Consider the following 12,620-nt stretch of genomic DNA (forward strand, 5'->3'; position numbering starts at 1 on the left):
AAACCCAATTAGGTGAAACAATCTCAAGGGACAAATGGATATCGTTCAGTCGATGTTCTCTTAGAGATGTGGTAGAAATTGAGCAATAATGGATCACCATGACCAGAACATTTAGGAGTCTGTCATCTTGGAATTTACTTGCTCCTTTTTGGAAAGATTTGCAACCCTCACAAACCCAAAGGAACAATTTAATTATGTCCAACAACATGGCATTTTAACTAATCCAAAGAAACTTCCGCTGAGGCATATGCATTTTACTATGCATTGGAAAGTGCAGTACAAGCACTTCTCAAATAGAAGACAGCCTGCGTAAATGGAATCCTTAGTAGTGGCCCTTTGCCCAGACTGGGATTTTAAAGCTATAATTAACACTTTAAATTTACACTAACAAATCAAGCTTTAAAATTAATTGCCCTCCATTTATGGGTATTAGGAAGGTATGTAAACTTGTCTATTGTCCCCCACTTAATTCTTTGAAATCACAATGCTTAATTAGGAGATATAACAAACATTATTAAAAGGGGGTCACATAACACTGGAACTCACTGAATAGCTCTATCCTGATCCCACTTGCTTGAAATAAATGCAGGGAAACTTTATTGTAACTTCTCTTTTTAATGAGCAAGAGTTAACTAGTGCCAGAGCTTCCTGGTCAGGTACTTTTGTAAGCTGCAGTACTTACAAGTAGTAAATTATTAGGTGGTACTGAATAAATTCAAGACAGTACTTTTAATGGTTTAGTGGTATCTGATCTCTTCCCAGCTGGTTTGTTATGACTTTCAAAGGTCTTGGAAATTTTAGGGAAAACCTTGATCGTTAAAATTTAAGGCAAAAAATAATTTATTTTGTGATATTAATTTTTCAAATGTGCGTGTTGTGTTAACATGCACAGATATCAGTGGGTGAGGAGATTATAAATTTTCTTTTCTATGCTCTTCATGATATTTTCCAAATTTTATACAGTGAATGTGTACGATTTTTATAATCAGAAAAAGCTTTCTGGCAACATTAGGTGGGGCAGAGCAAGGTAGTCATCGTGCAGGGGGGCAGTCTGGCTTGGGATGCTGAGGCCTAAGCAGAGTGAGGAGTGGGTCCGTGGGTTGGAGGGCAGCCTGGCATGAAGAGTCAGAGCTCAAGTGGATGAGGATGGTAGTCGTGTGTGGGTACCTGGTGGTGGGTTTCAGAAGCCAAGAAGGGCATCCATGTGGGGGAAAAGCCTACACAGGATGTGGAGGGCATCCATACGGGGTGGTGCTTGATGCAGAGTGTCAAAGCCTAAGCAGTGTGGAGAGATGGTCCCACACCAGCAGTCAGAACCCTGGTGAGGTAAGGAGGACATCCACGTGTGCTGAGTAGCCCAGAATGGGGACTTCAGGGTTCAAGTAGAGTGAGGAGGACATCCACATACGGTAGGGGTTTGTGGCTGCAGTGAGAGATTATATGATTATATAGAGGGATTGATCAAATTAGTCAATGTATTCAGGGTAATGGGAGCCAGGTTTCTCACTGTCAGTAAAATGAGACACAAATTATGGAAAGGGAGAAACTAAAATGAACCTTGTTAGGATATCATGTTAAAACTGGAGGCTTCTATGTGAACTTGTGGTTTCCAATATATAGATAGGTAGATATAGAAATATAGATGTAAAAAGGTAAATACATACACAGATACATACTCTAACTATACATTGTGTCAGAAGGAAGTACTGGAAAAATGATGGGAAATGGTCAGAAGGACACAGAATCCAGCTTGGAGAGGTTCCCACTACCAAATCTGGGGCAATTTAAACATTAAAATAGATAAGGAAAATAATTGATAAACTGCATTGAATAAGATGAAAATTCATGAGTCCGTACTGACATAAATAAATACATTGAAATTTTAAGGCTGGGCATGGTGGCTCATGCCTGTAATTCGAGCACTTTTGGAGGCTGAGGTGAGCTGATAGCTTGAGCCCAAGAGTTCACCTGAACCTGGGAGGTCAAGGCTGCAGTGAACCATGATGGTGCCACTGCACTCCAGTCTGGGTGACAGAGCAAGACCCTGTCTCTTAAAAAAATTTTTTTTGGCTCACGCCTTTAATCCCAGCACTTTGGGAGGCTGAGATGGGCAGATCACGAGGTCAGGAGTTTGAGATCAGCCTGGCCAATATGGTAAAACCCCATCTCTACTAAAAATACAAAAATTAGCCAGGCATGGTGGCGGGTGCATGTAGTTCCAGCTACTTGGGAGGCTGAGGCAGAAGAATCACTTGAACCCAGGAGGAGGAGGTTGCAGTTAGCCGAGATCACACCACTGCAATCCAGCCTGGGCAACGGAGTGAGACTGCATCTCAAAAAAAAAAAATTCTTAAGTTAGAATTATATTTTTTAAAAAATTGTAAAGGGACTTTGTTATGTTGTGCAACCTGAAGTGCAGTGCTATTTACAGGTGTGATTGTAACTCACTTACAGCCTTAAACTCAAGCAATCTACCTGCCTCAGCCTCCCAAGTAGCTGGGACTACAGGTCACCGCACCCAGCTAAAATTACTCTTTTTCTTTTTTTGGAGACAAGGTCTCTCAACATTTTTTTTTTTTTTTTTTTTTTTTTGAGATGAAGTTTCATTCGTTGCCCAGGCTGGAGTGCAATGGCGCAACCTCAGCTCACCGAAACCTCTGCCTCCCGGGTTCAAGTGATCCTCCTGCCTCAGCCTCCCAAGTAGGTGGGATTATAGGCATGTGCCACCCCCCACCCCGGCTAATTTTGTACTTTTAGTAGAGACGGGGTTTCTCCATGTTGGTCAGGCTGGTCTTGAACTCCCGTCCTCAGGTGATCCGCCCACCTCGGCCTCCCAAAGTGCTGGAATTATAAGCATGAGCCACCGTGCCCAACTGAGACAAGGTCTATGTCGCCTGGGCTCATAGACTCAAGCAATCCTCCTGTCTCAGCCTCCAGAGTAGCTAGGACTATAGGTGCATGCCACTGAGCCTGGCTAAAAATTAGGTAAAAAATTTTAAATGCAAACATCAGCCAAACTTCAAATATAAATATTATTTTCAACTAACAAGGAAGTTTAAAAGATCTCTCCTTATTTATTTATTTGTGAGACGGAGTTTCGCTCTTGTTGCCCAGGCTGGAGTGCAATGACACAATCTCAGCTCACCACAACCTCTGCCTCCCAGGTTCAAGCAATTCTTCTGCCTCAGCCTCCTGAGTAGCTGGGATTACAGGCATGTGCCACCACGCCCAGCTAATTTTGTATTTTTAGTAGAGATGGGGTTTCTCCATGTTGGTCAGGCTGGTCTTGAACTCCCTACCTCAGGTGATCCGCCTGCCTCGGCCTCCCAAAGTGCTGAGATTACAGACGTGAGCCACCGTGCCTGGCCTGATCTCTCCTTATTTTTTAAAGCATGCTTATTTATAGAAGCATGTAACTACATACTGTGAAATTTAAATCTGTATTCAAATTGATTGACCCCATTAATGTCCCTTAGGGTAGGGTAGGAGGAGTGAGTATAGGGAAGATTTTATCATAATTGCTTTACTTAATGTTTTAAAATTTGTCTTCAAATTCAAGTGATCCAAATTGTGTCTCTTAATTTTATGATTTGTGTGTAGATGAACCGCTAGACTATCAGAAAACTAAGGCTGCAGTAATAACTATTCATGTCTATAAAGCAGTTTTACGACCATTATCTCATTTCGATCCCAGTAGTAACATTCATTCATTCAGCAAAAACAAAAAAATCATTGCCTATCCTAGTGTCTGGAAATACGCATTATTATGATTCTTGTTTTATAGACGAGATGGAGGGAGACACTGGCTGGCCATTTACAAGTACTGAAGCCTGGATTCTAGCCCAAGTATTGTGACTTGAGTTTTGACTTAAGTCTGCTGTCTCAACTAAGGGTCCTAACTTGCCTGTGGTAGTGTGATCCCTGAGAACCTGTTTCTTCAACAGCAAAATGAAATTGTTGTACTCTTTAAACTTCAAGCTCCTTTCCAGCTTCAAAATCCTGAAATTCAGCTGGAGTGGTGGCTCATGCTTGTAATCCCACCACTTTGGAAGGCCGAGGCTGGAGGATGGCTTGAGCCTAGGAGTTCAAGATCAGCCTGGGCAACATACTGAGACCCCCCTCTATACAAAAAATAAGAAAATTAGCTGGACATGGTGGCATGCACCTGTAGACCCAGCTACTCAGTAGTCTGAGGTGGGAAGATCACTTGAGCCTGGGAAGTGGAGGTTGCAGTGAGCTGTGTTTGCACCATTGCACTGCACCCTGGGTGACAGAGCGAGACCCTGTCTCAAAAAAAAAAAAAAAAAAAAATTTAAAATTCATCTCGTCGATAATAGTAACAACAACAACAACAACAACAGAAGCATAAAATAGGAGTAATGTTAACTAGAAAAAAATGTAACTTAGATGGAAAAAGATTAAAAACTACAAAACTTTCCTGAAATGTTTTTAATGACTTGAATATACAGACTTGCATAAGGGGCTAATTTTCCCATTCTCCTTTTTTTATCTTCAATTTCAGGTTCATTAATAAATAGAATTAGGTGTGATGCCTCAGTGCTTGTGAAAATAAGTTTGTTCATGTAGGCTAAATCAGTAACAAATCTGCAGCCTGTCTCCTGTTATATACATATTTTGGTGGTGGTTGTTCCAAGGAATCCTTTGTCCTTTTAATTAGGGTAAAGACAGATGGATTTGGAAGAGACTTTTCCTTGTGAAATGAAGACACCCCTGCAGCTTTCTGTAGCTTGAGGCAGTCTTATGGAAAACTGGCATTTACATGTTTTTTCCTTGGGGATGTGGCTGCATTATTGTTACTGTTAAGTTACACTTGATTGGTCTGAATTGTGCAGCATTAGGAGTGATATTTTTGTCTTGAAAGCTCTATATAACAGCTTATGAACACTTTTCAAAAGAGGGGAAGTTTATAGAGGAGAAGAAAAGACTGTCACAGCGAGTGTTTAGACCGTGAGACTCACTGTTTTCAAACAAATCTAATTCATTATATGCCTGGTAATGAAGACATATTAATAACAGAGAAAGCAGCCCCATTATCTATGTGCTTCTGTTAACCAGTTTGTTTTGTTTATATCAGTGGGCAGGACACCATCTGTTACCAGAAATTTTCTTTTCATCAAGCCTGCCCCGATTAAGAGTCCTCAGTTAAGTAACATCAGCTGCCCTCTTGTTTAATTTCCATAACTCAATTCAGGGGTATGGAGAGAAAAAGGCAGCTATAAGAGGATATTGTAAATTACACCATGCCCTCTGAGGATTTAATTTGGTCATCTCCTTGGCAAGAAAAATTAGCAGGAGGAGCTTATGTATGTTGGAGAAAAAGAGTGAAGAGAAGGGGGCAGAACTAATGGTAGATGAAATAGCTTTAAGGAAATTGTTTAGTAGGATTTAAAAAAATTCTTTTTTGTAGCTTTTTGGTTACTTTTTGTTTGCTCACGTTGGCTTTTTCTAAGGTATATTTTAATTATTTAGGTACAGGCAGCGATGAGTTCTGTTCCATAATAACCTACTTTCAGGACTAGGAAATGTATCTTAATATAGTGGTATGTGAATATATAAATGTTACTGTAAATGATGACACTGTAACACTGAAAGAATTTTATGTTTTTATTCTATCAAAGGTCCATGACTCCAGCTCAGGCTGACTTGGAGTTCCTTGAGAATGCCAAAAAGTTGTCTATGTATGGAGTTGATCTTCATAAAGCAAAGGTAATGATAACTTTGCCCTTTATTAATATGCATGTGGAAGACATTATATGATACATGTCTGTTATGTATGTATCACATCTTTGTCATATAATACTTCTTAACAACATCTGGGGTATTTTAAAACATTCAAAAGAGATAGTAGACTGGGCACAGCAGCTCATGCCTGTAGTCCCAGCTACTGAGGAGGCTGAGGCGGGAGGATCACTTGAGTCCAGGAGATCGAGTGTACAGTGAGCCATGATTGTGCCACTGCACTCCAGTCCTGGTGACAGAGCAAGACCCCGTCTCAAAAAAAAGAAAAAGAGAAATAGTAGTTCTTGTTAGCATTTTTTTTTTCTTTTTTGAGACGGAGCCTCGCTCTGTTGCCCAGGCTGGAGTGCAGTGGCATGATCTCGGCTCACTGCAAGCTCTGCCTCCCGAGTTCATGCCATTCTCCTGCCTCAGCCTCCCGAGTAGCTGGGACTACAGGCGCCAGCCACCACGCCCGGCTAATTTTTATATTTTTAGTAGAGACGGGGTTTCACCGTGGTCTCGATCTCCTGACCTCGTGATCCGCCCGCCTCGGCCTCCCAAAGTGCTGGGATTACAGGCGTGAGCCACCGTGCCCAGCCTCTTGTTAGCATTGTAAGTGTATCAGTTAAATCAGTCAACTGTATCAATTGAATTTGCCCCATAGCAATTCTATCCTCAGAATAAAGTTTCATATCCAAGCTACTGTTAAGATCAAAAGATAGCCCCTAGAGAAAAAGAAATTGCTTTTCCTAACATGCAGTAACATTTGAAAATATAGAGTAGTGGGCAACAAGGCCTGTTTCACAGCCAGCGTCACCTACATCGAATCACCGAGGATGTTCATTAAATATGTAGATCCCTGAGCTTCTCTCAGATGTATGGAATTAATTTGGAGGAGAGGTTCTAGAATCTCCTGGTTTAATGAGCACCCAAATGATTCTGATTCATGCCTGAATCTGAGAACCACTGGCCTAGAGTAGTGGTTCTCAAAGTATGGTGTCTGAGCCAGCAACATTTAACATCACCTAGGAACTTGTTAGAAATGCACATTTCAGGCCCCATCCCAGGCCTGCTGAGTTAGACTCCCTGGGAATGGAGCTCAGCAATCCATTTTAATAAGTTCTCCAGGTTGTTCTGATGCACACTGAATGAACTACAGTGGCTCATTCAAAAACCACTTGGGTAGGGCCCTGGAAACTTGAGCTTTAATCCTAGTTCTACCTAATACAACCTAACAGAATGAATCCTTAAGGAAAGTCTCCTTACTTCTCTCATTTTCAGCTACTAAAGTTGCTGGGGAGGTTCAGTGCCAGGCGTGGTGGCTCACACCTGTAATCCCAACAATTTGGGAGGCTGAGGCGGCCAATCGCTCAAGCTCAGGAGTTCAAGACCAGACTGGGGAACATGGTGAAACCCCGTCCCCACAGAAAAGACAAAAAATTAGTCAGGCATGGTGGCATGTGCCTTTGGTGGTCCCAGCTACTCAGGAGGATGAGGTGTGAGGATTGCTTGAGCCCAGGGGGTAGAGGCTGCAGTGAGCCTAGATTGCACCACTGCACTCCAGCGTGGGTGACAGTTGAGACTCTGTCTCAAAAAAAAAAAAGTTCTGGATTATTTTGGGCTGGGTACTACAACTTCTATGAATCTCTAAAGTATATTGTAGGAAGATGAGTACATCAGATTAGGTGTGTTTCTAAAACTGAAATGTTAGATTTTGCTTCACAATTCCTGCTGGAAGCTGGTGTCAATTCAGGTATTGATGGAGTCAGGCAGCATGTTCCTTTCCCAAATATTGTAAAGCAAATTGTTTCTCCAAAGTGAAATGTAGTTATACCCACAAGCTTTAAAAATTTAAGAGGGCATCTTCTGGGAAATTCTCAGTTACATAGTCACTGAATTGGAACTGTATGTAATTCCTACTTCTCTGTTATAACACGTGTAGGCACTAATATATTTCTCTATACTCATTTTGGGGGAAAGAGTAGTCAAGAAGCATTTAACTTTGTGTTTTGATTACTTAGCTAAACAAACTGTTAGCTGTAGGGACTAACTTAGGTGAAATTTATTTTCTTTGAATTACAGACATAGATGATTAATATTACATATTTAATTTTTTAAAGTTGTCTTTAATAAAGAGGCATATAAATATGATTTCATTGTGCCTTAATGTAACTTCTTGACTTAGGGATCATATTTTTAATTTAATATACTTAACATCAATTTTAAGAACCTAAGATTGTCTTATACCGAGTTTATATAGGAATAGAGTCAACTCCTACATTTAACATGATTTCTGAAGCTGTTAACACTTTATCATAAAAAAACAAGAATTATATTAATAATTGTGCATGTATATTTGGTAGTATACATAGCTCTAAGCCCTACTCTCCAGGAAGTCATGACTGCTGATTTAAACATAACAGGTCCATAAATTATAACTGTTAGGCTGAGCTTTATTTTTCATTGTATGTTTTGTAACTGTTTTTGGTTGTTATCTTCAGATTATCTAGTAATAGTCAACAGTGTATTGAGTACTTTGCTCCAGACTGAAATACTAACATTTTTCTTTTTCAGGACTTGGAAGGAGTAGATATCATCCTAGGTGTCTGCTCTAGTGGCCTTCTGGTTTACAAAGATAAGCTGAGAATTAACCGCTTCCCTTGGCCCAAAGTGCTGAAGATTTCTTATAAACGTAGCAGCTTTTTCATCAAGATTCGGCCTGGAGAGGTACAGAATTTGTATTTCCTTCCTCCCAAACCAGACACCGTCTGTATCTGAAATATCTACATTTCCATTTTCCTTATTAAGTCATCTGAGAAGTCTCTCTATAGTTAACTATTCAAGGGCTGATAATTCCATTTTCTAAGTTGATCAGTCCTGTGATGCTACTTCTTTTCCTTGCTACTGGTCTTCTGGACATTTCACTTTTTGTAAGTAAATATACCATTGCAAAAAGTTAAACTTGGACTGATACATTTGTTCCTTGTTTACTCCAAGCAAAAACTTAATGGAAAAATATTTTTAAATTGAGTAGCATGAGATTTTAAAATTATTTATGGGGATAAATTACTCATGTTTGGCATCACCAATCTCTTACCTCGTATAATTAAAATTTATTTGTATGCATAGCTTCTCGTGGTTACTGAGAGTGAGTTCTAGGGCCAAGTTCTAGATTTTTAATAGAGTTGGATGTTCAACTTTGTACCAGTTAATTCATTTATTAGTTGGTTTTGGGATATACTAATGCTGGCCAAATTTAACTTTTGTATTGAAGAACCATTATGGAATAGCGTAAAATTGTTTAAGTAGGAATTAAAGTTTTTTAAAAAGTTCTGACTTCTTTTCTGCCACATACTAAACAAAAGACCTGGGCAAATCTAAGGCTCAGCTTCCTTATCATCTAAGCAGGATAATACCTTCTCCATCATAGTTATTTGAAGATCAAATGAGATGACAGCTGTGTAAGTTCTTTATAGGAAATGATACTAACCTAAGGTGGCTTTTTTGTGTATATATCACCATCTGCTGGTGAATAATGGCTCATTATTTGTGCCTGTAAATTCTGGATGTGGAACCTTAAAAATCTTGGATAGAGATTACCATAGAAGCATTTATTTTGTACCATAATTATTTACCTATGCCTAGCACAGAGCAATCAGTGTCTTCCCTTAAAATTTCAAATTCAAGAGTTACTCAATCAACAAATATTTATTGAGAGCTTTCCTGTGTTGGACACTATTCTAGGGACTAGGAATATAACAGCAAATTAGAATCTCATCCCTCACACACATTAATATGATAATGGGAAGTCCTTAGCTTCTAAAAATGTAGAATTCTTATTTAAGAAGGCAATCAGGAACAACAGGATTTTGAGAAACTATTGTGGCAGCAGTAGATGGTTTAGCAGTGGCATGGTATGGTGAAGAGGGTAAAAATCTGGTTCTGTCATTTCATAGCTGTCAGACTGAGCAAATAACTTCTCTGACCTCAGTTCCTTCATGTGTAAAAATACAGATGATACTATCTAATCATAGTGTTCCTGGCAATAGTAGGCACTCAAAATAAATGTCAGTTTCCTTTCCATCTTATAAAATATGCTTAAAGTGGAAACAAAGAGGCAAGAGGTCAGCAGGACAGTGTTTCTAGCAACGCTGGCAGAATATGCTTTGCTTCAGTGTAAGAGGAATCTAGATAAATTAATGATCAATCAAAGGAAAAAAGAAATATTTAATGATTCAAGAATCTGAGGAATAAGTTGAAGAGATCTATTGTACAACATGGTGACTATCGTTAATAACAATGTATCGTTCTCTTGAAAAATTGCTAAGAGACTAGATTTTAAGTTTTCTCACCACAAAAAAATAATGTCAGGTAATACATATGTTAATCAGCTCAATTTAGCCATTTCACAATGTATACATATTTCTTGGGTTTATTTTTTTATTTTTATTATTTTATTTTATTTTATTTTTAGAAGAGGGAGTCTCACTCTGTCACCCAGGCTGGAGTGCAGTGGCGCGATCTCAGCTCACCGCAACCTCCACCTCCCAGGTTCAAGTGATTCTCCTACCTCAGCTTCCTGAGTAGCTGGGATTACAGGCGCGTGCCACCATGCGCGGCTAATTTTTTTGTATTTTTAGTAGAAACGAGGTTTCACCATGTTGGTCAGGCTCGTCTTGAACTCCTGACCTTGTGATCCGCCCACCTCAGCCTCCCAAAGTGCTGGGATTACAGGCGTGAGCCACCGCGCCTGGCATGTGTACATATTTCAAAACAACATGTTGTAGATGATAAGTATGTACAATTTTTATTTGTCAATTTAAAAAATTGATTTAAAAATCTGGCTTGAACTAAAATCTTTAGCTCCTATTACTAATTTCTATTGAATGATAATATTGATTGATTGGAGGACTTGGTCAATATCCCATTCTCTATTCATTGAACAGTGTCCCAAATGCAGATAGTGACTAAGGAAAAGCAGTGTCTAGACAATCAAGAGGTGACTTAATTGTGTCTCAGAAAAATGTATAATGAATGTGTGTGTGTTTTCTGGAAAAAAAAAAAAAATCTTAGATGCATTCCCTGGCTTTCTTGCTTTGGAAAAAGCCACCCTCAGTGAGTGAATTTCTTTAAGTAGGAAAAAAATTCCAAATGACATTTTATGTCCTTAAATTGGTAACAATGGCCTCTTCTGTGGCACCGTATTTCTCTGGTACTGTATCACTGTCATCTGGTACTGTATCACATGTAATACTTCATGTCCCATGTTTATTTGTGTTTTTGTAGCAAGAGCAGTATGAAAGTACCATCGGATTCAAACTCCCCAGTTACCGAGCGGCTAAGAAATTATGGAAAGTCTGTGTAGAACATCACACGTTTTTCAGGTATTATTCTCACTTCAGTATTTTTCAAGGATAAATTATTTATAACGTTTCTATTTTAAGCCTGCTATTAAAATTCCTTTCATTGTATGACTGGCACTCTTTTATTTAGCTCAGATGAGATCATCTTAAGCAAGACAAAATGAATCCATTTCTCTCCCTTTGGGTTGAAAAGTATGCCTCAACATTTCCAAAGCACCTGTCTGTGTATGGTAGAAGGAAGAGAGGAGTAAGGAATGGGAATCTGTATTTACTAGGGACTCTGGGATTGCACTAATTGTAGCTAAAGTCAGTCCGATTAAGGGGAGTTACCCTCACTTACCTCCACGTGGAATTTTTTTTTTTTTTTGAGACGGAGTTTCGCTCTTGTTGCCCAGGCTGAAGTGCAGTGGCACGATCTCGGCTCACTGCAACCTCTGCCTCCTAGGTTCAAGTGATTCTCCTGCCTCAGCCTCCTGAGTAGCTGGGAATACAGGCGCCCGCCAACATGCCCAGCTAATTTTTTGTATTTTTAATAGAGACGGGGTTTCACTATGTTGGTCAGGGTGGTCTCAAACTCCTGACCTCAGGTGATCCCACTCGCCTTGGCCTCCCAATGTGCTGGGATTACAGGCGTGAGCCACCGTGCCCAGATGGAATTTTTATTTTTTTTGTTTTTGTTTATTTTTTTTTCTACATGAAATTTCTCTAAGCAATGCTTAACTACTTTTTGTGGAGCTTTTATACTATAAGGTTAAAGATGTGAAGCTGATTTTTTTTTTTTTTTTTTTCCGAGAGAGTCTCGCTCTGTCGCCCAGGCTGGAGTGCAGTGGCGGATCTCGGCTCACTGCAACCTCCTACTTCTGGGTTCAAGCAGTTCTCCTGCCTCAGCCTCCTGAGCAGCTGGGATTACAGGTGCACACCACCACACCTAGCTAGTTTTTGTTTTTTGTATTTTTAGTGGAGACGAGGTTTCACCGTGTTAGCCAGGACGATCTCGATCTCCTGACCTCGTTATCCGCCCACTTCAGCCTCCCAAAGTGCTGGGATTACAGGTGTGAGCCACCGTGCCTGGCCAGCCTTGAAGCTGATTGTTAGCTTAGCTCTAATGAAACCCAGAAAGGGAGCACACAGAACCATATTTGAAGCCCAATAGTACCCGATAATCAGAAGACAGAAGAAAGTATTTCCTCTGCTGTTTGTTTGTTTGTGACAGAGTCTTGCTCTGTTGCCAGGCTGGAGTGCAGTCTGTGATCCTGGCTCACTGCTCCTGGGTTCCAGTGATTCTCCTGCCTCAGCCTCCCAAGTAGCTGGGATTACAGATGCTCAACACCACGCCTGGCTATTTTTTGTATTTTTAGTAGAGATGGAGTTTCACTACGTTGACCAGGCTGGTGTCGAACTCCTGACCTCAAGTGATCCGCTCGCCTTGGCCTCCCAGAGTGCTGGGATTACAGGCGTGAGCCACCGTGCCAAGAGGCCATATTATTAACCCCTTGAATTCATTTACCAAGCATTTTC

At 40.2% G+C, this 12,620-nt stretch overlaps 1 protein-coding gene across 5 annotated transcripts in view; it reads left to right on the forward strand.

The window, feature by feature from the left end:
• EPB41 (erythrocyte membrane protein band 4.1) overlaps positions 1-12,620 on the forward strand; it is a 227,662-nt gene that overhangs the window by 139,564 nt on the left and 75,478 nt on the right. For all 5 annotated transcript variants that reach the window (XM_032759550.2, XM_058444377.1, XM_032759535.2 and 2 more), the window contains 3 exons: positions 5,640-5,727; positions 8,314-8,466; positions 11,026-11,123. In XM_032759550.2, the coding sequence (XP_032615441.1) occupies positions 5,640-5,727; positions 8,314-8,466; positions 11,026-11,123 (339 nt within the window). The remainder of the gene's footprint in view (positions 1-5,639; positions 5,728-8,313; positions 8,467-11,025; positions 11,124-12,620) is intronic.

Source organism: Hylobates moloch, unplaced genomic scaffold (genome assembly GCF_009828535.3).
Source record: "Hylobates moloch isolate HMO894 unplaced genomic scaffold, HMol_V3 SCAFFOLD_9, whole genome shotgun sequence".
NCBI lineage: Eukaryota > Metazoa > Chordata > Mammalia > Primates > Hylobatidae > Hylobates > Hylobates moloch.